At 59.0% G+C, this 27,455-nt stretch overlaps 1 protein-coding gene across 2 annotated transcripts; it reads left to right on the plus strand.

Annotated features, from left to right (window-relative positions):
* SARDH (sarcosine dehydrogenase) lies at positions 1 to 27,195 on the plus strand. 2 transcript variants are annotated; one of them, XM_063353328.1, is made up of 22 exons: positions 1 to 156; positions 234 to 344; positions 1,137 to 1,458; positions 2,078 to 2,256; positions 2,790 to 2,969; positions 3,569 to 3,692; positions 3,878 to 3,978; positions 5,399 to 5,503; positions 5,970 to 6,099; positions 8,656 to 8,742; positions 8,870 to 8,960; positions 11,372 to 11,513; positions 13,165 to 13,248; positions 14,174 to 14,287; positions 14,834 to 14,972; positions 15,549 to 15,662; positions 17,793 to 17,940; positions 18,270 to 18,363; positions 23,183 to 23,345; positions 23,663 to 23,831; positions 24,298 to 24,433; positions 26,552 to 27,194. In XM_063353328.1, exons 3-22 carry the CDS (start codon positions 1,143 to 1,145, stop codon positions 26,675 to 26,677), a joined length of 2,742 nt encoding a protein of 913 aa, XP_063209398.1. In that variant the 5' UTR covers positions 1 to 156; positions 234 to 344; positions 1,137 to 1,142; the 3' UTR covers positions 26,678 to 27,194. The 2 variants fall into 2 exon arrangements, with proteins under 2 accessions (XP_063209398.1, XP_063209399.1); XM_063353329.1 differs by lacking the exons at positions 1 to 156; positions 234 to 344 and adding an exon at positions 357 to 475 and having other exon boundaries at positions 26,552 to 27,195.
* Positions 27,196 to 27,455: the final 260 nt, after the last annotated feature.

Below are 27,455 nucleotides of genomic sequence, written 5' to 3' on the forward strand. Positions count from 1 at the left end.
GGGAGGCTGCGAGTCCCCACTGGCCCCAGTTGGGCTGTTTGTTCTCTGCCGGGCACCGAGCCGGGAAGAAAAGCAGCGTTTTCCTCCCTATTTCAAATTTCTCAGCTCTGCCTGACTTTTCTTCTCCGTCGAGAAGCAGCAAAGCCAGGAGAAGGGGTAAGAGGGAGGCAAGCTCCCTGTTTCCCGGCCGCCTGGGCTGGCTCCGCTCGCCAGCTGGTTAATGTTTTTTGCAGGGGACAGCCGTGCACGGAAGAGGAGGAGGAGGAGGAGGAGAGCATCGGAGGAAGGCAAGGGGCCCCACGGCCATCGCGGCAGGGAAAGCCAGCCCAGAAGGAGCCTGGCCGGTGAGTGGAGTCCCGGCGAGTGGTGGCCGCGGGCGGTGGGAACCTGCCGGGGGCTGTCCGAGGAACGGCCGCGGGTGTCGCGGGATTTCCCCAGCGGGAGTTCGCAGCTTCGCTGGGCTGCAGGGGGGACGGTGAGGGGACAGCGAGGGGACAGCGGGTGCTTCGGAGGCAGCGAGCGGGGGCTTGGTTGGGAGGTGAGCTCTGGGGCAGCCCCCGGCCCACGGCTGGCGTGGGAGGGGGTGGCGCTGGCTGCGAGACCCCATTGCACCCCACTTGTGCACCCAAACCACGTGCCCGGAGCAAACCCCAAGCCGTGTCCCCGGCCGGGAGCCCTGCGCACAGGGGCTGGGGGTTCTGCAGGCAGGATCTCTCCCCGTCCCCCACCAGCAGCCATTGCCCACCCCCCCAGACAGGGAGCAGAGCTTGCGCCTTCATTGTGGCCAAGCAGCTCCTGAACGCAAGGGAAAAAAACAACAAAAAAAAGTGGTTTCTGCAGGCGTGACGGAGCACGTTGCCCTACTCTGTGTGTTTCCAAGCCCCTTTTTTAAGTGGGGCCCCTCGTAAGGGCGTCTGGGAGCGCACAGGCATGCAGCGGGGATCCCGGTTCCCTGCTGGAAGGGGGTCCCAGCAGCCCCCTCTGGGACGTGCCCTGGGGCTCGATCCAGCCATCGCGAGCTTCTCAGCCCCTCGCACAGCACCCAGAGATGCTGCTACCACCGAAGCGGTGGTGAGCAGCCAGGCTCTCCGGGGGTCCCCCACCCATTGCCAGCGAGGTGTTTTGGGGATTTGCAGGTGGAGATGTCCTACATGAGCTGTGCCTTGCGGGCAGCCGCCCCCCGCCGCCTGCCAGCCCCCTGGAGAAGCCCCCGGCCCTTCAGCGGCGCGACGGGTCCCACGGCGAAGAAGAGCGTCCCGTACCAGAAGACGCTGAAGGAGGAAGGCTCCGGGAGCGGGGAGCCCAGCCAGCCCCCGCCGTCCTCAGCTGAGGTGGTGGTGGTCGGGGGAGGCAGCCTGGGCTGCCAGACCACCTACCACTTGGTCAAGCAGGGTGTCACCAACGTCGTGCTGCTGGAGAGGGACCGCCTGACCTCGGGCACCACGTGGCACACGGCCGGTGAGGTGGTGGGCACAACGCGGGGGTCCCTGGGGTGGGGGCAGTGGGGGCATTGGGGATGCCCACGGCTTGGGATGCGCTGTAGTCTACGGAGCGGATCCGTTGCACGGGCTGGCTCTGGATGTGTCGGAGAGTTTTGGCTTTAAATTGGGAGAATTTCAGGGTTTCTGTTTTTTCCTTTTGGCGTAGCTTTTTGTTAAGAAAACATCCCCAAAATTTTATTTTTTTAAGAAAAGTTTTATATGACCATAGGAAAACTAAACAGTTTATTTCCATGCTCCTTTTTTTTTCTTTTTTTTCTTCTTTAACCCGATTTTCTTTGGCAGGGAGGGAGGAACTAGACGAGGTTAATTCAAGAAGCTCTTTGGGGGTTTTGTCTCTTTTGGGGTAGCCTGCTCCACAAACCCTTCCCCCCCCCATTCGTTTACTGCCCAAGGAAAATGGGAATCGCGGATTTGTAGCGCTCCCACGTCGCCACGAGATGGAGCGAGAGCCCCGGCAGGGTCCCCCCCGCCGGGCGTGGGACACGGGGGTCCCCCCCGCATCCCGCGTCTGGTGCCGGCGAGGGGCGGCGGAGCCTCTCGTCCCACCCGTGGGCTGTGTCTGTGTCCCCTGCCAGGTCTGCTGTGGCAGCTGCGTCCCAGCGACGTGGAGGTGGAGCTGCTGGCCCACACGCGGGACGTGGTGAGCCGGGAGCTGCCGGCGGAGACGGGGCTGCACACGGGCTGGGTGGAGAACGGGGGGCTCTTCATCGCCTCCAACAAGCAGCGCCTCGACGAGTACAAGAGGCTCATGTCGGTAGGGAGAAGCCCCTCGCTGCGTCCCCCGGCCGGGTGGGCCACGGGAGGTGGCGTTTATCTCCTGCCCATGGGAACGGGGCTGGGGGTCCCAAGGCTGCGGAGCCCCCAGTGTCCGAATGGCCTGTCCCTCCCTGCCTTCCTGCCCCGGGAGCTTGCTGGGTTATGGTTATAACCATCGTAACCGTGCCAGGGTTATGCTTCCAGGGCAGCCTCCTGGCTTCTGCTGGAATCGCACAAAATGCTGGCAAAGTAGGCAAAATTAAAGTCAGCCATGGATTTTTGTCCTTTCGGATAGCAGTAGCGTCATTTTTGCAGCTGCACAGGCAGCTCATGTGGGAATATGGGACCACATTCCTTGACATCTGCACAGAGCATCCCACCCCACACTGGAATTCAGGCTTGCCGTGGGGCAGCAGTTGCCCCGTCTGGGAGCTAAACGTGTCCTGGGGGTCTCCTCCTCCTGCAGCAGCAAGAGCTGAGCAAAGCTTTGGTTGCCTGCTTGAGCTCCTGGTTTTCTCGTCTGGTTGGCAGCTGGGGAAGGTGTACGGCGTGGAGTCCTACGTCCTGACCCCGTCGCAGACCAAGGACCTGTACCCGCTGATGAACATTGATGATCTGTACGGCACCCTGTACGTCCCCAAGGATGGCACCATGGATCCAGCTGGTACCTGCTCGACTCTTGCCAGAGCAGCAACTGCCAGAGGCGCTACGGTAGTTCCTAATTAGTAATTACTCCTTAATGCCTCTTGACCCTGGGAGGAGATTTCGTCCTCTGCGTTCCCCATCTCCTCCTTCCCCACTGGAGCAGAGCCGCTCCTGCAGCGTCAGGTCTTCGCCCAAGAAGGGTGTTGTCTTGTTTGGCTTTGATGGCTGTTTGGGTCACAGCAACAAAGCTGGCAGGATCCATGAGATCCAGAGAAAGGAGAGGATGAAAAACAAGACCTTTAGCAGCAAGAAGAGGCAGTGCTCAAGGCAGGTTCCTTGGGAGAGCAGAGGTTTTAGGGTCAGGTAACAATCCATTCCTTGAGGCAGGGACTGTGAGCCCATCCTTGGTGCGATGCTTTGCTCATGTGCATGTAAATAACAGACATCCTCTGCAGCTGTGGGCGCACGGTTTAATGCTGCGGTTACGGGGGGTGTGTTATTACCAGCGCCAGCAGTAATAGCTGTTGGGAAAGGGAGATGGCCAGTGCCGGACTGCTGCTGGGATTCACCTTTCCCAGTTTTGGGGGGTCGATGTCGGGTGAGCCGGGTTGTCCCACCACCCCTGTGCCCCTGCCGTGACTCTGCTGCCCTTCCTCTGCCACCAGATCATCGAGAACTGCCCGGTCACCGGCATCCAGGTCAGAGCTGACGATTTTGGGGTGAAGAGGGTGTATGCGGTGGAGACAGCCCACGGGACCATCCAGACTCCCTGCGTGGTGAACTGCGCGGGTACGGGGCACAGAGCACGGCGGGGAAGGCGGGGGACGGGGGCTGTGGCCGCAGGGAGTGGCTTTGCATCTCTTGAGCTGGAGGGTCCGCGTCAGCCCTTGTCCCCCCATCTGGCTGTCACCCCCAGACCGCGGCAGGTCTCCGGGGGACGGAGAGGTGCTCAGCGGGGGCCGCTCTCTCCGCAGGCGTGTGGGCGCGAGCCCTGGGCCGGCTGGCCGGCGTCCACGTGCCGCTGGTGGGGATGCATCACGCCTACGTGGTGACCGAGCGCATCGAGGGCATCCAGGTGAGTGCCCTGCAGCTGCAGATGGGCTCCTCTGCTCCGGGGGCAGCGCTGGCTCCTGCCCGCTCTGCACGTGGCAGGGTGAGACGGGACAGACCCCCCCCCCGACACCCCCAGACCTGGGGGACCCCCATCATCTTCCTGCTGGGTCAAGCTCTGCACCCGGGGAGGTGCGCACCCAGCAGCTTCTCCTCCAAGCAATCAGACCACCTTTAATAGTGTCGTATTTAATATTTAACAATGTTATGACTAGCAGGATAATTTTCTTCATTTTTTTTTTCACCTCGGTAGAATTGTTACAGGCTCCCTGATGTGTTTGGTGTCCGATAGCAGCGTTCATAAAGGTGCCACACACTTTCTGAACAAGACCCAGCCGCTGGCCGGCAGAGGCGTAGCTCTCCAAGCATTCCTAAACTCTCCCAAGAAATCCGTTCCTGCCATCCGGCTGCAGGGAGTTATTCAGGAGTCGAAGGAGGCTTCCTTCACTCAGGCACCGGGGCTTTGAGGGTGACACATAATTTAGTTTCCATCCCACTGACACAGCCTGTGTCTGACTGTTCAGTGCGAGGTGTCTCATTTCAGAACGTGCTGGTGTCAATGATTACATTTATATCCCAGTGACTCCGCTGTGCCGTACAAACGCGGTGAGAAGGGGACCTTTCAGAGAAGAGGCTGCAGCTTGCACACCCCGGTGCCTCCCGTTCAGTCCACTTAATTGCATTAGCCAGCATGGGTTGCAGTAGGCCCTACACCAATAGCTCCGTGCTACCTAAATGTTTCTCTGTCCGTTATTCACGAGGACAAATCCCTCATTCTTTGCGGGCTGCTGCCTGCCTGTTGTGCTGTTGCACCCTGCTGCGGAGGTGGGTGGCAGAGGAGTGATGCTTTTCCAAGCTGGCACCAACCGCAGCGGCTGCTCCCGCTCCCCCGAGCATTCCCGGTGCTGCCGGCGCCACGGAGGAGCAGCCGGAGAGCCGAGGCTGCTCTCTCCCCGGTGCCCGTGCAAAATGCACCCATGGCGCAGCTTCTGCGCACAGCGCTGGAGCTCGTCAGCTGCTAATTAGGCAGGATTTGTGCAAGGGTCGGCTTCCAGCCTGGCTGCCTGGGCTCAGGCGTGGTGAGGGGGCACGCTGCCCGCAGCATCGCTGCCCGCGTAAGCCGCTTTGCCTGGGGTTTGGCCAGGTTTGCTGGAGCTGGGTCGGGTGCCTTCCCCTCGGGGCCAGGTGGACACTCAAATTTTGGGGCTGTGGGAACATCCCCGGAGCCACTGCTCCTCCCGTCCTCGGTGGGTCACTGCCGCAGGCGCTGACCCTCTTCCCCAGACCCCCAGCCCATCCCACTCAGCCTTGCCGGGGTGGTGTCGGGGTCTCCCTGCAGCTCTTGTCCCCCTCTCACCCCTCCGCTCCCCCTCCCCTTTTTTCAGAACATGCCGAACGTTCGCGATCACGACGCCTCGGTGTATCTCCGTCTCCAAGGCGATGCCCTTTCCGTGGGTGGATATGAGTCAAACCCCATCTTCTGGGAGGAGGTGAGCCGTGCTGGGAGGTTTTCCGGGGGAACGAGGCAGGTTTCCAGGGAACCCATCTCGGAGGGGTGGGCGCAGGCGGGAGCGCCTCAGCCCCCGGCTCCTGCGGGTACCAACGTCCATGCGGCAGGTGGGGAATGCACAGGAGAGCATCTTCCCGTTGGGTCTGCCTGTGGCACAGATAGGGGATGCAGAGGCAGCAGGAATGAGATGAAGAGGCTGGGCTGGGGGAATTTAGAGGCCACCATGCGGTCCCTGCCCTGCTGCATCATCCTTTTATCCAGGTGTCTCAATTCGGGCTCTGCCCCAGACCTTTGGCTTGGCTGGGCTGTTCATGAAAGCCCGAAGAAGCCAGAGTCTGCAAAGCAGCCTCGATTTTCTACGGCCTCTGAGGCTGCCAGAGCTGAGCAGTTCTTACACCCTCAGCTGTACTCTATTTGGTGTCCTGATTGCTGTTTCCTACCTTCAGGTATCTGAAAAATTCGCTTTTGGCCTCTTTGATCTGGACTGGGATGTTTTCACGCAGCACATCGAAGGTGCCGTGAACAGGGTGCCGGTGCTGGAGAAAACGGGCATTAAATCCACGGTCTGCGGGCCAGGTAACGCGTCTGCGGTGGCACCGGGGCGGCTGTGTTCCTCCAAGGACCTTCCTCCAAGGAAGCTTCATAACCTGGGGAGAAGAAAAACTCTCCGAACGCAGGGGAAGTGGCTGTGGTCTGGTTGCAATGGTGTCTTCTTCCGAGGGGTGGCATCCCAGGCTCAGCAGAGGTGGAGAAACACCTGGGAGCTCAGTGCCTTGGTCCAAGCTGGGAGTGACTAGCACAGATTTGCAGCCGAGGTTGCGGCCGAGGTTGCGGCTGGGGAATTACGGGGCAAATTTTTTTCAAGCAGTGGCCATTGTTTTGCCAAGTGTTATCTTACATTTTTATTTTTACTACTTGCTTCTGGGGCCGATGATATTAGATTTACCCAGTTTTCCGTCCCAGGCTGTCTGGTGTGGCGTTAAAGGCCGTAGCGTCGCTGCAGCGGCAGCTGGAGGTGATGCCAGCCATCGAACCCGAGCCCTGCACACTTGGTTTGGCCTTGAAATCCACCGCGTGCCAGGGAGGAGGGGAAAAAAAAATTAAAAATTCCCTTTTTGCTGAAGCACTTAAAGGGAAACCCTCAAGGCCCTCGGGGAGGGAGGGGAGCTGCTGTACAAGGGGAAAGTAGGGCACATCTCCTGCCCCGCGCAGATAGAACATGACACGTACAAGGTGGAGGCCGTGGCCCTGGGTGCGGCGGGTTTGATGGAACCGCGGTGTAAGCAGAGCTGGTGGCCTCCGGAGGGGACCTGACTTCTTATAGATATATGTCTAGTATTTGTAGTACGGTAATGTGATTTCCAAGGGGCCGGTGCTGCTTCTTTTCTGGTTCTTGATTTAAACCAGCAGCTGGTTTGCCTGCGACAGCTGAGTCAAATCGCAAACGCTTGTCCTTTCTGCTGCGCGGTAAATATTTCACCAGCAGAACGGCCACCGCGCTGTGCTCCAGGGGCAGGGGATGAAAGCAGCCCCGATTGGGGTGGTTTAAGCTGTTTCTGCTCCGGCTGCTGATCCAGCCCTGCAGCCGAGCGGGCCGAGGTCCCGTGTGAGCACTCAGCATCCGCCCCAGTACAAACCAGAGGGCTGGTGGGCGCCACTGGTGACGGGGAGGTGATTTGGGTGTCGCTCCATTAACTCGGCGAATATCCCCATGGGTATGGGGATATTGGCATGTGAGAAGCCGCTTTGGTGGAAGTGGAAATATTCTTCTGGCTCTGCTCTTGGCTTCTCCTGGGCACGGAGATAGTGGGAAACACGCTGGGAGTTGCTGGGGGTGAGGGATGGAGCAGGCCGAGCTCTGCCTTCCCTCTCCCGGATGGAGAAACCACCGTAAAACAGGGAGAAGGACTGCACGCATCTGTCAGGGTATTTTGCTCCGTCCTCCCTAGCGGGGCTTTGCGTGGGGACATGGTTGGTGGCCCTGTGGGGGGAGCAGGAGCTGGCAGCATGAGACGTCAGCAGCGCAGGAGCCTTGGGCGACACCAGCAGCAATCCCTCAGCTGAATAAAGCAGCTTAAATTCATGGCATTTCCCAACAGAAATCGATGAAGGTGAAAAGTAGTCATCGTAATGAAATATGGCAGTGAGCGGGTCGGTGCCCCCTTGACTGGGGGGCTGGGAGGAAGCAAGAGGCTGCTTCAGCCACCGCAGCACCTCGTGCACCTTCTGGTTGGGGATTCACTGATTCACAGGTTTCCAGCCCAAAACCCAACCACGCAGGTCCTCCCCCCGCAGTGCCGGCGCTCAGCGAGCGCTGCCGAGCTCCTGGGGGTGCGGAGGGCACCGGGACCCCCAGCCCGGGGGCTGGACGGTGCAGGCACAGCCCGTGCAACGCGCGGGGCTGCAAAGGAGCTGCCTTGTGCCACCAGTGCCTGCCTCTGCCACCGGCGGTGCGATGTGCGCATATATGTGTGTAGAATCATAGAATCATAGAATTGTTGAGGTTGGAAGGGACCTTTAAGATCATCGAGTCCAACCTTTAGCCTACCCTGACAAGAGCCACTTCTAAACCATGTCCCTCAGTGCCCCATCTACCCTTTTTTTAAACACCTCCAGGGATGGTGAATCCACCACCTCCCTGGGCAGCCTATTCCAATGTTTAATAACCCTTTCAGTGAAAAAATGTCTCCTAATATCTAATCTAGATATCTATATCTAATCTAAACCTCCCCTGACGTAACTTGAACCCGTTTCCCCTCGTCCTCGTGTGTGCGTGTTTGTGTGTGTGCGTACTCATGCAACCTTCTGAAGCAAATATGTGTATATATATGTACATATATTTGCTTCAGGAGTCTGCACAAGACCCCTGCATGATGCTGGGCATCCCAGTTTTGGGGCAGCCCTTTGGCCTCTGCTGCCTGGGCACTGCTGGAGCGGTGCAGGTGGGGATGCCTGAGCTGAGATGCCGGGAAGTCCTCGGTGTTGGTCCAACTCTGGCCCCACCGACCTCTCTGGGAGCAGGAGCGGGCCAAGGGCAGCACGGAAAGCTGTAGGAACCCTGCTCCCAAAGTGTGTGTGTCCCCAAAACGCCTGTCCTGGCCTCGCTGGCACGACCTCCTCTCTGTCTTGCAGAGTCGTTCACTGCCGACCACAAGCCGCTGATGGGGGAAGCCCCAGAGGTCCGAGGCTTCTTCCTTGGCTGTGGCTTCAACAGCGCCGGTAAGAGAGACCCAAAGGGATCACACCTCGGGCATCCCAACGCGGGCAGCGTATCCCGGGCAGAGCCCAGCACTCGCAGCCACACGTGGCCTCCTGGCTTCATCTGCGTCCTCGCCTCTTTCCCCAGGGATGATGCTGGGAGGCGGCTGTGGGAGGGAGCTGGCTCACTGGATCATCCACGGCCGGCCGGAGAAGGACATGTACGGCTACGACATCAGGCAAGTCACCCTGGCTGCCCCAGGGCCGTGGGCTCCTTGGCTGATACCCCTCGTCCTTGGGTGGTCACAGGATCACAGAATTGTAGGGATTGGAAGGGCCCTCTGGAGATCACCTCGTCCAACCCCCGGCCAGAGCAGGGTCACCCAGAGCAGGCGGCACAGGAACGCGTCCAGGCGGGGTTGGGATGTCTCCAGAGACGGAGACTCCCCCACCTCTCTGGGCAGCCTGTGCCAGGGCTCTGCCACTCTCACAAGGAAAGAAGTTCCTCCTCATGTTGAGATGGAACTTCCCATGGTCCAGTTTGTGCCCGTTACCCCTTGTCTTGTCACTGGGCACCACTGAGAAGAGCCTGGCCCCATCCTCCTGACACCCACCCTTTCAGTATTTATAGGTGTTGATAAGACCCCCCCTCAATCTTCTCTTCTCCAGACTAAAAAGACCCAAATCCCTCAGCCTTTCTTCGTAAGAGAGATGTTCCCGTCCCCTCATCATCTTCGTAGCCCTTATAAGTCCTCGGCGATGGGCTCCAAGGCAGGGCTGGATGCTGGCATTGGGAGCGGGTGTCGGGCAGCGTCTGTGCTGCAGCCTGTGTCCCTCCGAGGGGCTGGAATCAATTATGCTCGACGGCTTTAATGAATTTACGTGTGGGGTTTATCTCATTTGCTCACCCTGCTTCTACGCAAACAGCTTCCATCAGTCGCGAGGAGATTGCGGTGATGGGAAAGGACAGGGTAATTACGTTTGGGTTTTGTTGTTGTTCAATTAGTGCCGTGCCTAATCCTCTAAGTTAATAATCGGGGGGTGATGATTTCAACCAGAGAAAGATCAGCTTCCCCCCCCTCTCTGCCGCACGACGTGGGCCGGGAGTTTTGACTGTGCAGATGTTGGCTCCGTAATTGCTTGTGACTTGCTTGATTGCATTTGAGTGGGTTTGGGCTTTTTTTTTTTACAGGGCTGCTAGCGACAGCAACCACCTTGTCAGGGACAAAGCTTTTAAAATCGTGTTGCTTCGGTGCTGGCGAACGCCCTGTCGGCTCGGGCTGGCGGGAGAGTTGGTGCTGGTGCCTCCGGCAGCGCGGCGCCCGGGCCAGCGATGGGCCAAGCCCGGGAAGGAGAAATCCCCGGGATGGACAGGCACCGTCAGAGGGGTGGGTTGGCACAACCGCAGCCGTCGTGGGGCTGGTCTGTGCCGTGGGACCCCGGCCCCACTCAGAGAGCAGCCGGGGGCTTTCCAGCATCTGGATTACCCGCACATCCCCCGTGTCCCGTCTGCCCCATCCTCAAGCTGGTGTCAGTCCTGTTTCTTTTCTTTTGGCGATGGTTACTAAGCTCCTCTTTAAATAACTCCCTTTTCTGCACATTATAATATTTATCCTCTCAAAACACTCGCTTGTAAATATTTCATCTGGCAGCTGTTGCTCCTCTTGCCGCCGTCAAAAATTCAGCGTGACGGTGAAGGGGCTGGGGCTGCCGGGGGTGCCGGTGACATGCCGCATGTCACCTGCTGCCTGGCCCATGCCGGCAGAAGAGGCAGCTGCCCTCGCAGCGAGCCCACGGCTGCTTTTGGGGAGCATCGCTTGCGCCGCTCACCCTCGGTGCCCTGCCTCTCCACGGCACCCAGGCAGCCGGGAGGGAAGATGAAAGTATTATTTTAAAATAAAAGGGCCTATAAAAAGGCATTTTGTCTTGCCTTTCCCCCGCTGCCCGCCTCTCTTTCTCCAGACCTGGGGGCTTGGGGCTGGAGAGGAGCCGGTGGTAATTCGGGGAGCCGCGGTCCCCCGCCTGCTGAAGCCGGCAGACGGGAAAGGTGCCACCGTGAGTTATAGGTCTCTGGTGGTAATAACCCGAGCGTGTGCTGAGCTGGCACATTCCTTCAAGGAGCTTTTCTGTTTGAAAGATGAAAAATGTCAAACAAATTTAAAATGCTTGGGGTTTTATTTATCTTTCAACCTGGGGAGAACTGGGTGAAAAATGTAAGGAATGCCCCAGGCTCTTTCCTTCGTCAGGGCTGCCTTTAAATCCAGGCTGTGCACCAGGCACGCTCCGAGGCCGGCCCCGCGCTGAAGCAAAGCAGAATTAACCTTAACTCTCCTCGTTTTCTACCTCTTTTTGCCCCCCAGCAGGGCTTTATCCTGCTCCCAGTTGCGGGGGGTGGATGTGCCTGGAGCAGGGCTGGGGAGCCTGGCGGGGGCTGTGGCGAGCGCCCGGCTCCGATGGGCAGCGCTGCGGCACGGCCAGCACCGAGCCCCGCTCGGTTCCTCCTGCCCCTGAAACGGGTGCAGGAATAGCAATTTTACACCACAGCAGCTGCATCCACATCTGGGTCTGGCCAAGAGGGCCATGGCCGGTGGAGGAGGCCCCCCCCGAGCTGGTGGGCTCATCCGGACTCTGCCCTGCCCCTGCCTTCCAGGAGGTTTCACCACTCCCTCACCGACAACAACCGCTGGATCCGGGAGCGGAGCCACGAGTCCTACGCCAAGAACTACTCCGTCGTCTTCCCCCACGACGAGCCGCTGGCGGGGCGCAACGTGAGGAAGGACCCCCTGCACGAGGTGAGGACACGCACCCTGAGCTGGGCTACCTTGTGAGGAGACCCTCACAGCACCCTGGCAGCAAAAAAGAGGGGGCAAAGAGTGGCCGCAGCCATATCACTCCCCAAAGCAGGGTGCTGCATCCTTGCTCCCATCCATCCATCCTGGGAAGATCCCTGCCGAATCCCAAAGCTCACCGGGTGCACGCTGCAAGGCTGCTGGGGCCATGGACAGTTTAATGGTAGAGATGCCAAGCATTCCCATAATATTGAACTTAGCAGATATGGCTTAAGAGCCTGGTGATGGTCGCTGGGCAAGGGAAAAGTGGAGAGAAGGGCTCAGATGCTTTATTTCATTCACTGCCAGTCCGGCTCGGGGGCGGTTGCAAGGGCTGTGGGATGCGGGATGCAGGATGCTGGCGGGGATCTCCTGCCCCGCGCTCAACATGCTGCATTTGCAGCTCAGCAGCAACTTTTCCTCCCCAAAACAGCATCTCGCAATGTGGAGCGAGGCCGGGGCACGGGGAGGGATGCGGGAAGGGTGGGGAGCTGCTGTGCCCCCGCAGAGGTGGTTTTGCTGGCACCCCTTAAGTCCCCGCTGGTTTTGCTCCCTGTGGCTGCCAGCCCAGGCTCCTCCCGGCTCCCACCTTCCCCGGCTGCTTCCTTGCGTAAATCTCCATAGGTGAACGCTTTCAAGACGCAGCACTTAAGAAAAAAACCCAGTTTCCAGTGGTTCTGCCGCATCGGCAGCATTGCAGCAACCGCGGCTCAAAGCCACCCCCAAAACCACCCACCGCTCCCGAGATGCCGGGGGTGACCCAGGGCCGGTGCCTCATCCCACCCCGTCACTGCCGGCCCCCAGCCCCAGCAGGGAACAGCCACGCTTCTCGAGCCCGTTTCTGGTCATCGCTAATTCCTATCACACCATTCCTCTTCCGATGGGGAGCAGAGGCTCAAGCAGTAAAACAGACATCCCTCCCCGCCGTCCCCCGGTGTTTAGTTGACAGCTCGGTTGTTTTCTGTCACCGAGGATGCAATTTATTTTTTAATAGCATGTCTAATAAGCAATGCCCATTTGACTGACAGCCTGGTATTTATACATGCAGCTCCAGAACATGTGCTGTGTTTTATAAATAGGCACTGAATCATTTCTGAGATGTTCAACAAAATCTATTCTTCTCCGAACAGAGGCACCAAACAAAAATATCTTAATGGATCCCTAATTAATTGCGTGCAGGGAGATTTTCCTGAGAGCACAGAGGAGGAATGAAAAGGTTGCCGTATAAATCTTAAATGTTATTATATAATTACTCTTGTAAACATCGGGGGGAATCTTGCTCTCTGGATTTAGCATCTCTCGGTCGGTAATTCGTGCACCGTAACACAAGCTTTGGTGGGTGCACAGCTGGGCTGTCGGACCCCTGCCCGCCAGCAAATACCTTTCTTGGGAGGACAAAAATATCAGGCAATTTGCAGGCAGATGGGGTTTGCCACTACTGTTTTAAATAGACAAAAACCAGCGCTGATTTTGGCTGCTGATAGCCAAAGCCAAGGGGTCACAAGTCAGGTCCTGAGCACGAACTGGGGAGGGCAGCCTGGGCACCGGCTTAAAAAGCAGTGAAAAGGCTTTTTTTTAACCCTTTGTTCCCATTTCTCCGGCTTTGCTTGCGCAGGAGCTGCTGCAACAGGGCTGCGTTTTCCAGGAGCGGCACGGCTGGGAGAGGCCCGGCTGGTTCAGCCCCGGGGGAGCAGCCCCGGTAAGCACGGCACGCGTTTTGGGGGCGTTCAGCACGAGGGTACCAGCGTCTGCAGGGTGTGCGATATGCTGCAGGCAGCTGCCTGTCACCAAAACGGGTCCGTAAAAGCTGTTGGGCTTTAATTCGCTGTAAGAGCGGTAAAAGGGAGATCCGCGTGTGCATGTTGTGTGTGTGTGTCTGCCTGTCCCTCTGCAACAGGCAGCACCTTCCTGCAATGAGAGGCACCGATCTTGCTTCTGTATATTGAAGAGCAGCGGGCAGGGATGCCAGGGAGGGGAACCGTCACTACGGGCAGGGATGCCAGGAAGGGAACCCATCACCATGGGCAGGGTGCCGGGGTGGAGACCCATCACTGCGGGCAGGGATGCAGGGGAGGAGATCCATCACCATGAGCAGGGATGTCGGGGTGGAGACCTGTCACCATGAGCAGGGATGCAGGGGAGGAGACCCATCACTGCGGGCAGGGATGTCGGGGTGCAGACCCATCACCACGAGCAAGGATGTCGGGGTGGAGACCCGTCACTATGAGCAGGGATGCAGGGGAGGAGACCCATCACTGCGGGCAGGGATGTCGGGGTGCAGACCCATCACCACGAGCAAGGATGTCGGGGTGGAGACCCGTCACCATGAGCAAGGATGCAGGGGAGGAGACCCATCACTGCGGGCAGGGATGTCGGGGTGGAGAGCCATCACCATGAGCAGGGATGTTGGGGTGCAGACCCATCACCACGAGCAAGGATGTCGGGGTGGAGACCCATCACCATGAGCAGGGATGTCAGGGAGGGGACCCATCACCACAGGCAGGTCCTGCATGGACCCGCTCCTCTCCTGGCATGGGGTGAATGCGACTGGGAGCAGCTCCTTGCCTTCGGCCTCACATCATCTTCCTGAGTGCCCCCATCCCTTCTGCTTCTCCCGCCGCCAGGTTCTGGATTACGACTACTATGGAGCGTACGGCCAGGAGCGCCACAAGGACTACACCTACAACCGGCTGCTGGGGGACGAGTACACCTTCGACTTCCCCCCACACCATGACATCGTGAGTGTGGGGGGCAGTGTCTCCCCCGGCTGAAACCGCTGGGCACATCTGGAGCAGGGCGGGTTAGAGGCAGCAGAGCCTGTGCCATATCATCGCTTTGGGTGGAGTTGGTGGGGCTCAGAGGGAGGGGAAGCACCGAGCTTTGCCCAAAACTGGGGAAAATGTTCCGAAAAGATTGAGAGAAATGCATGGCCTGTGCTTGGAAACCTCAGCGGAGAGGCCACGGGAGTTTTACTGCTGCTTTCCCAAATGAAAGAGTTGAGACCAGCTTGGGGGAAATACCCAATTTGATAAAATTTAACTATTATTATTATTATTGATAACTGTCACTGTGTTGTTGAGGTAAGGAACGGGACTGAGCATACAGGATGGCCTCTCAGACTCGCTTCGTTTAATACCTGCTTTTTTTGAAGCCTTGCAGCCTTTAAAGGCACCAGGGCTGCGTCCCCGTGGTGTTTCTCCTTTCCGAAATGGTCCAAATGTGTGCCTCCCTTTGTGGAGGGAGAACGTGGCTCAATCTCAGCCGTGTGTTTGCTTTAATTGTAGATCAAGAATGAATGCTTAACGTGCAGGAATGCCCTGGCTCTCTTCGACATGTCTTATTTTGGAAAATTCTACCTGGTTGGTCCCGAAGCGACCAAAGCGGCGAACTGGCTGTTCACCGCCGATGTGAGCAAAGCACCAGGTACTGGCTCAGCCCCTTTATGTCGGCCGCGCGCTGCCCCTTTATTTCGGCTGCATCGCCTGCTGCCCCGCAAGGATGCCCTGGGAAACCACGTCTCACACCAAATCAAACCGAGGGGGACCCAAACTGGCTTTTCTTTTGAATGCTGCTTCGGCAGGGGCTATGGGAAGCGTGTGAGAGTGTCTGCTTTCCCTGTCCTCACCGGGGGCTGGATTCTGCCGGCCCTCTGGCTCCAGCTGTGGCTCACAGCTGGAGATGTGATGGGTGCTGGAGTGAATCAAGCACAACCCTCGCCTGCCGCGGTTCGCACGGGGAGAAGCTGCCCCTTTCTCCGGGGACGGGAGGCAGCTCATGGCATGTCCGAGGATGCAGCTGCAGCTCCTCACATAGATCTCAAGGGGAAAAAGCATGACTCCTCTCCCCCTCCTGGTGCTGGGACACCCAGGGTGGGTCAGGGCATACCCAGGCTGATGTAAGGACGAGGACAAACTTTCCTGCTCGCCACCTCCCTCCGCCGGGGCCGTGGCTGTGTGCTGGGGCTGGCTGATGGGCAGCGGTGCCCGTCTCCCTCCCCAGGCTCCACCGTGTACACCTGCATGCTGAACAAGCGGGGCGGCGTGGAGAGCGACCTCACCGTCAGCCGGATCAGCCCCGGGGACCCGTCCTCCCCCCTGGCCCCCGCCTTCGAAGGTAAAAGCCCTGAGCACGGGGATGCTGGGGGCGGGTGGGTTTCTGCAGCCAGCGTGGGGCTATGGGGGGATCACCGGGTGGGTTTACCCTCCCGCGGTTCAGCTCCCAGCCTCTCCCGCTGCCTTTTTTAGCTGTGTTAATGGACACAAAGACTTTTCCAGTCACAGAATCACAGAATGTCGGGGTTGGAAGGGCCCTCTGGAGATCACCTCGTCCAACCCCCGGCCAGAGCAGGGTCACCCAGAGCAGGTGGCACAGGAACGCGTCCAGGCGGGGTTGGGATGTCTCCAGAGACGGAGACTCCCCCACCTCTCTGGGCAGCCTGTGCCAGGGCTCTGCCACCCTCAGGGTAAAGAAGTTCCTCCTCATGTTGAGATGGAACTTCCCATGGTCAAGTTTGTGCCCGTTCCCTCTTGTCCTGTTGCTGGGGACCGCTGAGAAGAGCGTGGCCCCATCCTCCTGACACCCCCCCTTTCAGTATTTACAAGCGTTGATAAGATCCCCCCTCAGTCGCCTTTTTTCCAGACTGAAAAGACCCAAATCCCTCAGCCTTTCTTCATCAGAGAGATGTTCCAGTCCCCTCATCATCTTGGTAGCCCTTTGCTGTCCCCTCTCCAGCAGTTCCCTGTCCTTCTGGAACCGGGGAGCCCAGAACTGGACCCAGCGCTCCAGATGGGGCCTCCCCAGGGCAGAGCAGAGGGGGAGGATGACCGCCCTCCACCTGCTGGCCACACTCTTCTTGGTGCACCCCATCACGCCTTTGGCCTTCTTGGCCACAAGGGCGCAGTCCCAGGTAGCCATGGTGGCAGGTTTGGTCCAAGTCCTGCCAGCATTTCCTCCATCCCTACCACGCTCAGGGGCTGCGGGATTTACCTAATTGCATTTACCTAATGGCAGCCACCTGGCTTTTTCCACCTCTACCCCCCCATTGCTCCCTGTAACCCAATTATCCCCCGTGTCGCCGGGGGCCTGCACTGCTCGTTGGCGTTATTGGGTTTGTCCAGCCCCGGCTGGCGGCTCTGACCTCTCCCCGGGTCCTTATCAGCTGCAATAAAGCGGAATTGAAAGGGAGCAGAGCATCAGCCCGGAGGGCAGAAACGGCATTAGGCAGCAGCAGAGGGAGGGGAGGAGGACACTGAGCCGTCTCCGGCAGCGCTGCCGAGCGCCATGTCCAGCAGCACCAGTGATCCCACCAGAAGGGAGGTTCGCACTGGGCTGCCCGGTGCCCTCGGAGCCCCGTCCCCGAGCAGTGTCACCCTCAGAGGGGAGGGACCAGCCCTGCGAAGTCTCGCCTTTTCCCTGGGGTGGCCGGGTGCCGGAGAGCCCTTCCCTTCCCGGGGGCGAATCCGGCATCCCTCTCCTCTGGGGAGCTGGCGGCGGGCAGAGGGGTGACGGGAAGCGGATGGCAGAGCTGCAGGGCTTGGCGGGCGATGGAGGAGTTTAATCACAGCAAAGTCTATTTTTCCAATTACAGTAGGTGGCTGCAGTGATTACCGTTATGACAGATTATCAGAGAGCGATTTTGTAGTGTCGGGGAAGACAGAGGGAAAATTGATTATGTATTAATCAGCTCTCAAACCCCGTCCCTGGGGACTTTCCACGCAGGATTACAGACGAGATGAAATTCTTCCTCATATACAGCCCTGCACTGGCTACGGCCCACTGGCTGCAGCCCTCCCTGCTCCCCCCTGCAGTTCCCAGCTCCCTCCACGCTCTGTGCTGGGACAAAGGAGCAGATGCTTTTGCTGTTGGTCTCCAGGGACAAGGAGTTTTGTCTCTTCCCGGTGATGCTCACACGCTTGCACAGGCACCCCCAGGGCTCAGACGGCTTTTTTTTTCTTTTTACCTTTTCTTCTTTCAGGTTTTAATGGTCATTTGGTTGTCATTGTGCTGAGCCCTGCGAGTAAAAGGCAGCGTGGATGTTAGCAGAGCCCCCAGGCCCTCCCTTGCCCCAGCACTATTTACCCCCTCCTGTTTCTTGGCAGTCCCCCCCCGGCTGTGCAAGAGCTGTGGAGAGGTTCAGGGCTGTGGCTCAGCCTCTGGAGAGCAAAACCAGCCGCGAGCTGAGCCGGGCATCGCCCCCAGCCCAACGCTCTCGAGCCTGAAAGGCTGCCGGGGGGTGTCTTCCAGGGGACGGCTACTACCTGGCTATCGGCGGGGCCGTGGCTCAACACAACTGGTCGCACATCACCGCCGTGCTGCAGGACATGAAGCTCCAGTGCAAACTCCTGGACTGCTCGGAGGAGCTGGGCATGATGAGCATCCAGGGCCCGCTGAGGTGAGCATCGCAGCCCCCTCCTTGCACCCTGATCCCTGGCCCACAGAGGGATGGGTGGAGGGATGCAGGGATGGAGGGAGGGATGGGTGGAGGGATGCCAGGTCCTGGCGTGAGCCCCACGGCACGAGGCAATGGTCTGTCTGGACCGATGGGCCATTTGTGGGGGAATTGGCATTTCTTTTGAGGGTCTCACAGCACGGCGTATCACCCACATCAGCTCCCCTTCAGAGGGAGAGGTCTGTCTTGCCGACAAGACAAGCAAGTTTTAGTGATAACCTTCAGAGAATGCTACGTCCTTCCACCGCGGCCACTTTGCTGTTTCCCCACAGCCGCGTCGTCCTCCAAGAAGTCCTCGACACCGACCTCAGCAATGAAGCTTTCCCCTTCTCCACCCACAAACTGGCCACGGCCGCAGGATGCACGGTAGGACGGGGCTGTCCCTCCTCCCCAGCAAGGTCTGTTCACTGGGGCGACCGCGCAGCGAGCATCTTCTGCTCCGTCTGCCCCCACACTGCTGCGGTGGGCAGCTGGGAGGTTTTGTTGTTGTTTTTTTTTTTCTTGGAAAAGGCCAAAAACTGGGGTGTTTTCCTGCCCGTTTGCTTGCCAGGCGCCAGCCTGCCCTCCCAGCCCGTCCAGCAGTGTTGTAGCCCAGGCTGAGCTTGGGGAAGGGACGTGGTGACTTAATGGCTCTGCAGCGCTGTCGGAAGAACAAGAGACGCCTCCCACAGATTAGGGGCGAGCGCTGGTGATAGAGAGATTTATTTGACGCTCTAGATCTCCTCCTTTTCCCTGTACTCATAAAAAAAACAGGGGCTGTCTAATGTAAAGCATGTCAAGTACTGGCGGTAAGGGCTGGGCAGCCTGCGGAGCCGGTGTATTTGATCACAGGAGAAGTCTGACAACCTTAAGCTTTCTGTACAAGCGCAGATCATCCTGCATTTGCCCAAACTCCAGGGCTCACGTCAGCGGTTATGCAAGAAAAGCGCAGAAAAGGTAATGCTGCGCAGGCTGAGCCCCTCAGCGTCACAGCGAGGGGACGAGAAGCCCTTTGGGGCGATGGTGGCAACCAGCACGGCTGCCTGGCTCGGCGGGGAGTCACAGGTTGGGGGTGCTCCAGCCGGCTCCTGCCCCTCGGCGCATCGCCTGGGGATGCACTGCTGTCCCGAGTGCGACAGGCCTCAGCAAGCCGCGGGAATGCACCTTGCCCAGGCCGGCAGCGCGGCACCTCTGCCAGGAGCCACAGCGATGGGTTTAACGCACCGTGGGGCATGGCTCGGAGGTGTGGAGGGAGGAAGGCTCAGGTCTGGTGTCCTTTGCTGTGTTGCAAAGAGGTGGGTCAGTCCCCCGGGGTTTGCTGTGCGGTTCCGCAGCGCTTGGTCGGACTCCTCCATCTCGCCGGGTGCGGGGCAGTGAGAAAAGCGCCCTCAATCTCTCCCCCAGCTTCCCTGGCGGAGATCAGCACGGTCTGAAGTTATCCCTGGGGAAAGGGGGTGATGGCAGGTCTGTGGGGAGTTTTGTCATGTGTGAAGCTGCTGATTGAGCCCGCTTGAAACACCCTAAATAGAAGAGTTGGTGAGCATGAAGTGTCGTTTTGTCAGAAGAGAAACGTTCTGGGAAGAGCTGCTGCTGGCAAGGTTTGGTATCAGGGAAAAACTTCTGCAAGGTTTGCCTGAGAAGCTCTGCCTTGGTTTCTTGTTGATGTTTACCCCGTAGGAACTATTCCTTCTGCTGCAAAAACACCTCTTTGGGAGAGGGGGTAGAGTTGGTACCCCGGCTTTCCCACGGGAGATCTGGGCAGGCAGCGGTCCCAGGGCATCCCCCTCTGCCCGGAGCAGCCGGGACCGTCCCAGCCTTGGCTCTGGCTCTCGGCTGGTGTCCGATGGGAGGCGAAGGGGGTGGAGGTGCAGCGGTAAATCTCACAAAAGGCAGCAGGAAAACAGGGAGCCGGAGGCGGGCTGGATGTTAGCGCAATTGGGTTAAGCCGCGTGCGGACACTTTTCATTCGGAATTAAAGTGGCTTTAATTCGAATGCAGCTGGCTGCTGAAGGGATTGCTGCTAAATCAAATTAAGGCTTCTTGATTTGTGAACAAGAGACTTGCCAGGGTTTAGGGCAGTTTAACTAAGCCACAGATTTTGCCCAACTCGGATTAATTCTCCAAACCATCGCCACCAGCGTGCCCTGTGCTCTGGGTGCCGAAAACCCAGTGTGCCCGGTGTCCCTTGGCGGGGACAGTGGCACGGGGGACCCGAAGGCCAATCCATTGTTGCAGGTTGTCCAACACGTTGCATTTTAGTCTCCACTGGCGAGTTATAACCCTCCCCGCCTCCTCCCCTGGCACGCCTGTGGCAAGCTGATAACATCTCGTAATAATCTACTTATCCCCTGGGAAAGGTGTATAAATGTTCCCATCTCCAAGAGCCTGATAAGTTTATTTGCATTTTGCTTCAAGTTTACAAAAAAATAATCCGGTCCTGCAAGGAGGAAATAGCTGGTAGAAATTTTGTGGCTTCTTTTGGGTGTAAATACCCTGACTGTAGGAAAAAAGCTTTCCTGCCCCAGGGCTCTGGGCTGGGGGGGTGGGGGTGTCACCCTGCCTGCTGCCGGGGCCACCCTTCGGGAGGTCTCCATCAGGCCCCTGCCACACAGTGAGCACAGGGGACTCCGTCCCACGCCGAAATTAGAGTGGGAGGGTTTCTCAGGACAGCAGGCTGAAGCCTTCTCTGATATTATCGCCTTTCAGGGGGGTTAAACCGAACCCGACATCTTTTAAAAGTTATCGCTGAGATTTTCCTGCATTAACTCAGTAGTTGAGCAAAATCAGCTGGAGTGAAAGGAGAGTTCCAGCAGAGTTAATGACTCTGGAAATTACCAATTGGTTGGTGAGTTTATATATAGCGTCTCTCATTGTATTGAACAGCCGAGAAAGGTCCCCCTTTGAATTTCGCTGCTGGATACAGGGTAAAGTTCAGGTTTTCATTTTCTAGAATACTTAAAAAGACTTTGAATGGCTGCTGAAAGACCCAGGAATTGATGCTGTTTCATAGCTCCAGTTGATATCTAACACAAAAACCTGTTCCTAGGGGAATGTAGCAGAAAGCCGGCGGGAGCGGCTGAGCCCAGCCCTTGACGCCCCCCTTGGCCTCCGCGGTGGGGTGCTCACCCCTGCCGGGGGCACGCACATGCGGGTGCCACCCCAACCCCTGCCAGTGCAAAGCTCATGACTGGTAACCCGATTGTCCCGAGGATGCCTGTTTTCTACCTCGCCGCTCTTGCCGGGATGCTCGCTCCCGCGGAGCAGGGGTGGTGTGGGGGCAAGTTTCTCCCAGGAGTAACTTGCCCCTGAGGGTAAAGTGCGCTTTAGCTGCAGCGCTGACTGCAGAGTCGCAGGCAGGGTTAATGAGCCGGGAAGTTGCCTGCCAATCCCCGGAGCATCTCCTGCCGCGCTGAAGATGGTAGCCGGCTGCAGCGGCTTCATCTTTGGCTGTTCCCTAATTAGATGACACTTTTGTGCTTCCCCGCGCCCCTTGTGTTTGTGCGCCTCGGGGAGCGATTGCCAGCCTTTGTGCTTCGCTTGGCGGGCTGTGGGAGGGGGCGAAGGAAGGATGGCTCCCCGGCATGCCTTCTGGTGAGGGGGCTCCAAATAAATTCCCAATACCTACTGTGTTCCTTGCTCCTCTCCACTTCTGTTCTAGAGGTTATCGCGTCTCAAAAGCTGCCTTAAACTTGGCTTGAGGATACTATTTTTGCAGTGCTGGAAGAGCGCAGGGGTGCTGTGGGGAAGCAAGGATGGATTTGGGGGCTCAGCCCGTCGCCCACTGGCTGTTCTCGCAGCGGAGAGCCCGGGCACCCCTTTGGTGCTTCTGCCTGTTGCTGCCTGTTTTGGGCAGCAGCTGCTGTTGTCTGTAGTTGTTTATAGCCGGGGTTAGAGAGCGCAGCTGACAGCAGCTCCCGCTTGTAGTACGAGCTCAGCACGTGGCACGATGCAGCTTCTGCCCCAACGACGTCCAGAGCCAGCATGGGCAAACCAGCCCCAAAGCCGCGGAGCGTGCCTGGCCGACAGAACCAGCCTGGAAGCCTCTTCCTAGCTGAAAACTGCTTTATTAAGCCTGCAGATCACAATCTGGCGTGAAAGTCCCTGAGTTGCTCTCCCTCCCAAAGCGAGGTACGCATTTGCAGTTGATGTGCATCCGAAGGGATGAACCAGAAGGGTTTTTGTGGGGGAGGAAGCAGAGAAATCCAAAGGGATGAAGCAGCTCAGGCTTCAAGGGGTATTTTCAGGGAAGGTGCCCGAGCTGGGGTGGCCCCAACCGGCCTGGAAAGCTTTGGGAATGCAGACTATTTCAGTAGGGACAACAGGAGGATGCAGGCAAGCCTGTCTGTATGAGAAGCGGGGGGAAAATGGCCAGTCCCAGCACGGCTGGGAGGTCTGTGCCCCCGGGAGCGCAGGCAGACAGGCATATCTCCGAGGATGAGACTTCCCCCGGGAAGCACCGAGTCCCCTGTGCTGATCTGCTCGTTCCTCTTTGGAGCCTCGTGCATTCGGCATGGAGCTAATTTGGCAGCTGAGAGTAACGCTTGGGGGCACAACCTCCACTGGGGAAACCTGAGCATCCCCCTGGGGCGAGCGGGAGATGGGTCCGGATGCCGGGCTCAGCCCCTGCCCGGGAGCGCAGGGCCTTTGGGTGCCTCTGCCGTGGGACCCCCATGCCAAGTGGGGGACATCCCCAGGGGACAGCAGCCACGAAGTGCCCCAAAGCAGGACAGTCCTGCTGGGGGCTGGCTTCCCGGTCTGACGGGCTGATGTAGGGAGGCGCAGGGCTGGGGGTGCCTGTGGGCTCTCTTCTGGTGTGGATGGATCAGCAGAGGGAGACAAAAGCCCGGCTGGAGACAGAGCATCGTCTCTAACCCCATCCCCGCTGGTGTGACAGCCCTGGGATCGGTGGCCGGAGAATGCTGAACGCAAGCCCCCTCTGCCCACTGGCCGTCCCTCCTGGGCGCCGACAATAGCTGGGTTTGTGGTGCCAAGCTTAGGTTGTCCAGAGACGAGAAATTCAGTCTGATCCTGGCTTCGTGCAGGAAGGAGAGCGAAGAAATGCCTTCCCCCAAAGCAGGGCGTTCGCACAAGGTTCCTGGGCGAGCTGGTGCTCTCCCCGCCATGGTGGCATGTGGCTCTGCAGCCTCTCCCGCGCTGCACAGCCCGGCTCCATCCACAGGGGTGTTTTGGCTCTTGCGTTTCACAGGTCCGTGCCATGAGGTTGTCCTTCGTCGGGGAGATGGGCTGGGAGCTGCACGTGCCCAAGGCGGACTGCGTGAAGGTTTACCAGGCGGTGATGCAGGCGGGTGCCCGGCACGGCATTACCAACGCCGGCTACAGAGCCATCGACAGCCTCAGCATCGAGAAAGGTTTCTTGCTTTCCTTACGGCAGCGCTCGCTGCTTTGCCTCTGGCTGGGGGACCAGGGTTTTTCCCAGCCTCAAGGGCGGGTTGGTGTGACCGGGGGTCTGGCAGCTACTGGCAGAGCTGCAACCGGCCCCAGCGCTCTTTGCTGAGACTCCCGCAATACGGGCTCCTCTCAAGGGTGCTTTGTCCAGGGCCAAGCGAATCGAGGGCACCAGGGGGGTCCAGGAGGCAGGGGTGGTGTCTTGGTCTCCTGATGCTGCCCCCCGGGGCTTGCTGCCATGGCAGGGAGAGGTTGGGCGACCCGTCCTTGCTCTCTGCAGGGTACAGGCACTGGCACGCAGACCTGCGCCCCGACGATACCCCGCTGGAATCAGGCTTGGCCTTCACCTGCAAGCTCAAATCCAACATCCCCTTCCTGGGCCGGGAGGCTGTGGAGGCTCAAAAAGCCAAGGGCATCTTCCGCCGTCTCGTCTGCTTCACCACCGAGGAGTGAGTACCACTGCGGGGCCCCGCTCAGCCCCGGGCAGCACCCAACGCCAGCGGCCACCCTGGGACGAGCATCTTCAGCCAGCCCCATCCACCCCTGCGCCCGCGCACGCTCGGGGAGCTCGGTTGCAAGCCAGCTCAACTGTTTTCCATGCTCTAATTCCATCTCTAATTTAAATCCCACCGCGAATTCCCTGCTGGATGTTTAATGGGAGCTGGAAGCGGTGTGACAGGGAGTGGGTTTATCTTGTTTCACCCAGAGCAGCGGGAGGTTTTGCAAACGGGGCTGGAGGGGCTTTGCCAGCGCCTGGGATGAGCGCGGGGAGGGTAATGAACCTGTGGGCAGCGGGAGCCCTGGCACGTGGGGTGGCCTGGGGAAGAGCCGGGGTCCAGTCCGCCCCGAGCCCCCGTTCCTTGTGGGGTCCCGCCGTGGGGCATTGCTGAGGGCAGCTCTGCCTTCGCCCTGCAGGAAGGTGCCGATGTTTGGGCTGGAGGCGGTCTGGCGGGACGGCAAGGTGGTCGGCCACATCCGTCGAGCAGACTTCGGCTTTGCCATTGACAAAACCATCGCCTACGGCTACATCCGTGACCCCGCGGGGGGCCCGGTGAGTACAGACGCCCTGCCGCCGCCAGCCCCCCGGGGACGGGGGCTTCCTGGCGGGGGGAGCGTAGCGCTTGTTTGGTTTTGAAGCCGTACACGCAAACCCATTGCAAACCCGCTGTCCTCTGGGGAGTGAGACAGGGCAGCCCCCCCGTGCTGTCCCCGCGGGAGGCGGGAGGGTGAGGGATGCCATGGCTCGGTGACGAGGTCGGTCTCACCAGCTGTCGCTCCGTGTGGTCCCAGCAATGCTCTCCGGCTCAAGAGCTGCCTCGGATGTTAATTGCAACCGAGTATTTAATTGCAGCAGTGAATTAACTTATGTTATAGGGAGCAATGGCCAATCGGAGCACAGCAGGCTGTTAATTAACCCTGGGAGACTCCTGGATAGTAAATCAGATGCCCTCATTAAGCAGCGGGCTGTAGGCAGTGGCCAGGGAACCCGTGTGGGGACAGAGGGCTGGGGATGACGTCCCCAGGGACCCTCTCTGTTGCAAACCAAGAGCAGCGCTTGTGCTTGTGCTTTCATCCTCTTGCTTGCCTTGACTTTTAATCCTGCATCAGCGCTGGACTCCCAGGTCGAGTGGCTTTGCGTTCCAGTTGCCCCCTCAGCCCCTGGGGACCACCTTTTCTCTCCATCGTGAACATTCCCCCCCGGCCCCTGCCTTTCCTTTCCCCCTTTCCAACTCTCTCCTCCTTGTTCCATTTCCCTCCCCCGGCCGCCCCCGCCTGCCCCAGGCAGCGTGACGGAGGTGGTGGGGGGCCGGTCCCCTCCTGCCTCCGGCGAGGCACCGATGCGGCAAAGCAGCGCTGAGTGCATCCCCCCCGGGTGCATCCATCGCGCCGCTCTCCCCCCTCGCACACCCGCCGCAGGGAAAGCTCTGCCGCCGCCGCCTGCTGTGGGGCTGGCAGCAGGCACCTGCCTGCCACGCTTCCGGGGGGGGCCCGAAATGGCAATGGTGGGGTTTGGCACCACGTACGGGTGGTCACGCCATGGGGTCCCCAGCCCTGCCAGCTCCTTTGCGCGGCAGCTCCGGCGGGCTGCAGCCGGGAAGCAGCGCTCGTTAAGGAGACGTTAACGTGCTGCCCCCATCTCCCCGCTCCCTGGCATAACTCCCGCTTGGTTGGGGCAGTAATTGCGGAAGGAGGGGGGAGTTTTGTGCAGGGAGGGCTGGTCCACTGGGGGATCTGCACCGGGACCCTGCCCCACGCTCTCCCCATCGGGGGTTTGGTGCTGGACCCAGACCCCACGCCAACGCCGAGCCCTTGGAGGAGGGCACGCAGAGCCCCCCTCTTCCCAGCTCCCCACAGCGGGGCGCCCAGCGCGGCTGCCCAGGGCCGTGCTGTGTTTCTTGGGGCTCCTCAGTTTCCTCCCCCTGGATACGGCCCTTCAGTGACCGGGTGTGATGCTCCCCGGCTCTGCGATCCAGGATGGGGACGTCACTGTGGCACTGGGGCTAAAGAGCCAGAGGAGCAGAGGAGGTGCAAGGGGTGAGGCGGAGAGGAGAGAAACAAAAATTCTGTTTGTTGCAGAATTGCTGACAATTTCCAGGTGATAAAAACCCATCGGCATTGAGAGACCGCCCCCTCCCCAGCCATTCCCTGCGCTGCGGTGTCTCAGCCGCTGGCTCTGCCTGGCCCTGGGTGACCCTTGCGGGCGGAGGGGACAGCTCACGCTCCTCACACCAAGCGGTGACATCCTGGCTGCCACCGTGGTCCCGTCCCGCAGCCAGGGCTGACCCCGTTGGGGTGCCATCCCCCCACCCAGCCTGCCTGCCCTGGCCCCTCTGGCAGCGAGCTCCCGCAGGCTGGCTGTCACTGCACCTTGCGCTGGGTGGCACTGAAAAAATTCACAGTAAAAAAAAAAAAATAACCCTAAAAAAAAATTAAATACTGCATTCTTCTTATTTTACTTTTTTTTTTAGCGGAATGCTTTTAAAATTCTATTTTCCTCCCCTCCATGCATCCTCCTGGGATGGCAGAGCTGGGTTTTCCATGGACAGCGTATCCGTGGGGTGGTGTGGAGGCTTGCCCAGCCATGGGGCTGGGGTGGTGGCAGGGGGCTGGTGCCCCACCAGCACCTCCCAGCGCCCAACGGGACTTTCTCCGTGACTCTGCCTTGCAGGTCTCGCTGGATTTCGTGAAGAGCGGCAGCTACGAGCTGGAGCGGATGGGGGTGACCTACCCTGCCCGAGCACACACCAAGTCCCCGTTCGACCCGGACAACAAGCGAGTGAAGGGCTTTTACTGAGCATGCGGCAGCGCGGGGCCGGCGAGCGGGTGCTGCGGGTGCCGGGGTGGGGAGAGGGAAAATGCCATTAGGAGCTGCCGGCTGAATTCCCAGTCCCGGGGTGGCTCCAGGGTCTGCTGGGAGAGCCGGGGAAACGTCTGCAGCGAACTCATCCCGGAAATTTGGGTCAAATTGGAGGGGAAGAGGAGGAAGAGGTTCCAAAAAGTCCAAAGATTTTGTTCCTTTGTTTTCTAAATGAAGCGGTACAACTACAGCAATAATTCTTTTCCATGGGTTAATTGGCCTGAAAACAGCGTTTTGCTCGACTGCAAATGAAGTGGTTTCAATTTTTGACTTTGCTGGAAACCCTTTCCCCCCAAATGTAGTATCATGCTGCCTGGAAATGAATTTTTTTTAAACTAACTCTGCTGTTAATAACAGCTGTAGCCTCCAAACCTGCCGTCTCTGCGGTCCCTCGCTGCGTCCGTCCCTGCTGTGATGGGTGTCACCTCGTCCTGGCCGTGGCCGGGGACCCGCTGCTGGGATGGGAGCGCTCGTGGGGGCACAGAGGGAAGGGGCAGGGGGCCCAGGGCCATTGCCCAGGCTCACACCGTGGATGCTCTGCCCACTGCAGGGTTCTTCTGTACCCTGAAATCGTTGGCTTTACTCAGGGGGTTTCCAGGCACGTTCTTCCCATCTCCTCAAGCACAGGTTCCTCCCCCCATCCCATCTTATCCCGGTCACAGCCAGAGCTTCGGGTCCTGCTTTGGCAAAATGCTTCGTTGTGGCTCCAAAGTTC

The sequence above is a fragment of the Chroicocephalus ridibundus genome, chromosome 15 (genome assembly GCF_963924245.1).
Source record: "Chroicocephalus ridibundus chromosome 15, bChrRid1.1, whole genome shotgun sequence".
NCBI lineage: Eukaryota > Metazoa > Chordata > Aves > Charadriiformes > Laridae > Chroicocephalus > Chroicocephalus ridibundus.

Excerpts from the sequence above, each read along its gene's own strand:
- SARDH (XM_063353328.1), top strand. The coding sequence starts at position 1,143 with ATGTCCTACATGAGCTGTGCCTTGCGGGCAGCCGCCCCCCGCCGCCTG. Across the intron at positions 5,504-5,969 it reads ACCCCATCTTCTGGGAGGAG|GTATCTGAAAAATTCGCTTT; the intron begins GTGAGCCGTGCT and ends TCCTACCTTCAG. Across the intron at positions 13,249-14,173 it reads GCCCCGGGGGAGCAGCCCCG|GTTCTGGATTACGACTACTA; the intron begins GTAAGCACGGCA and ends TCCCGCCGCCAG.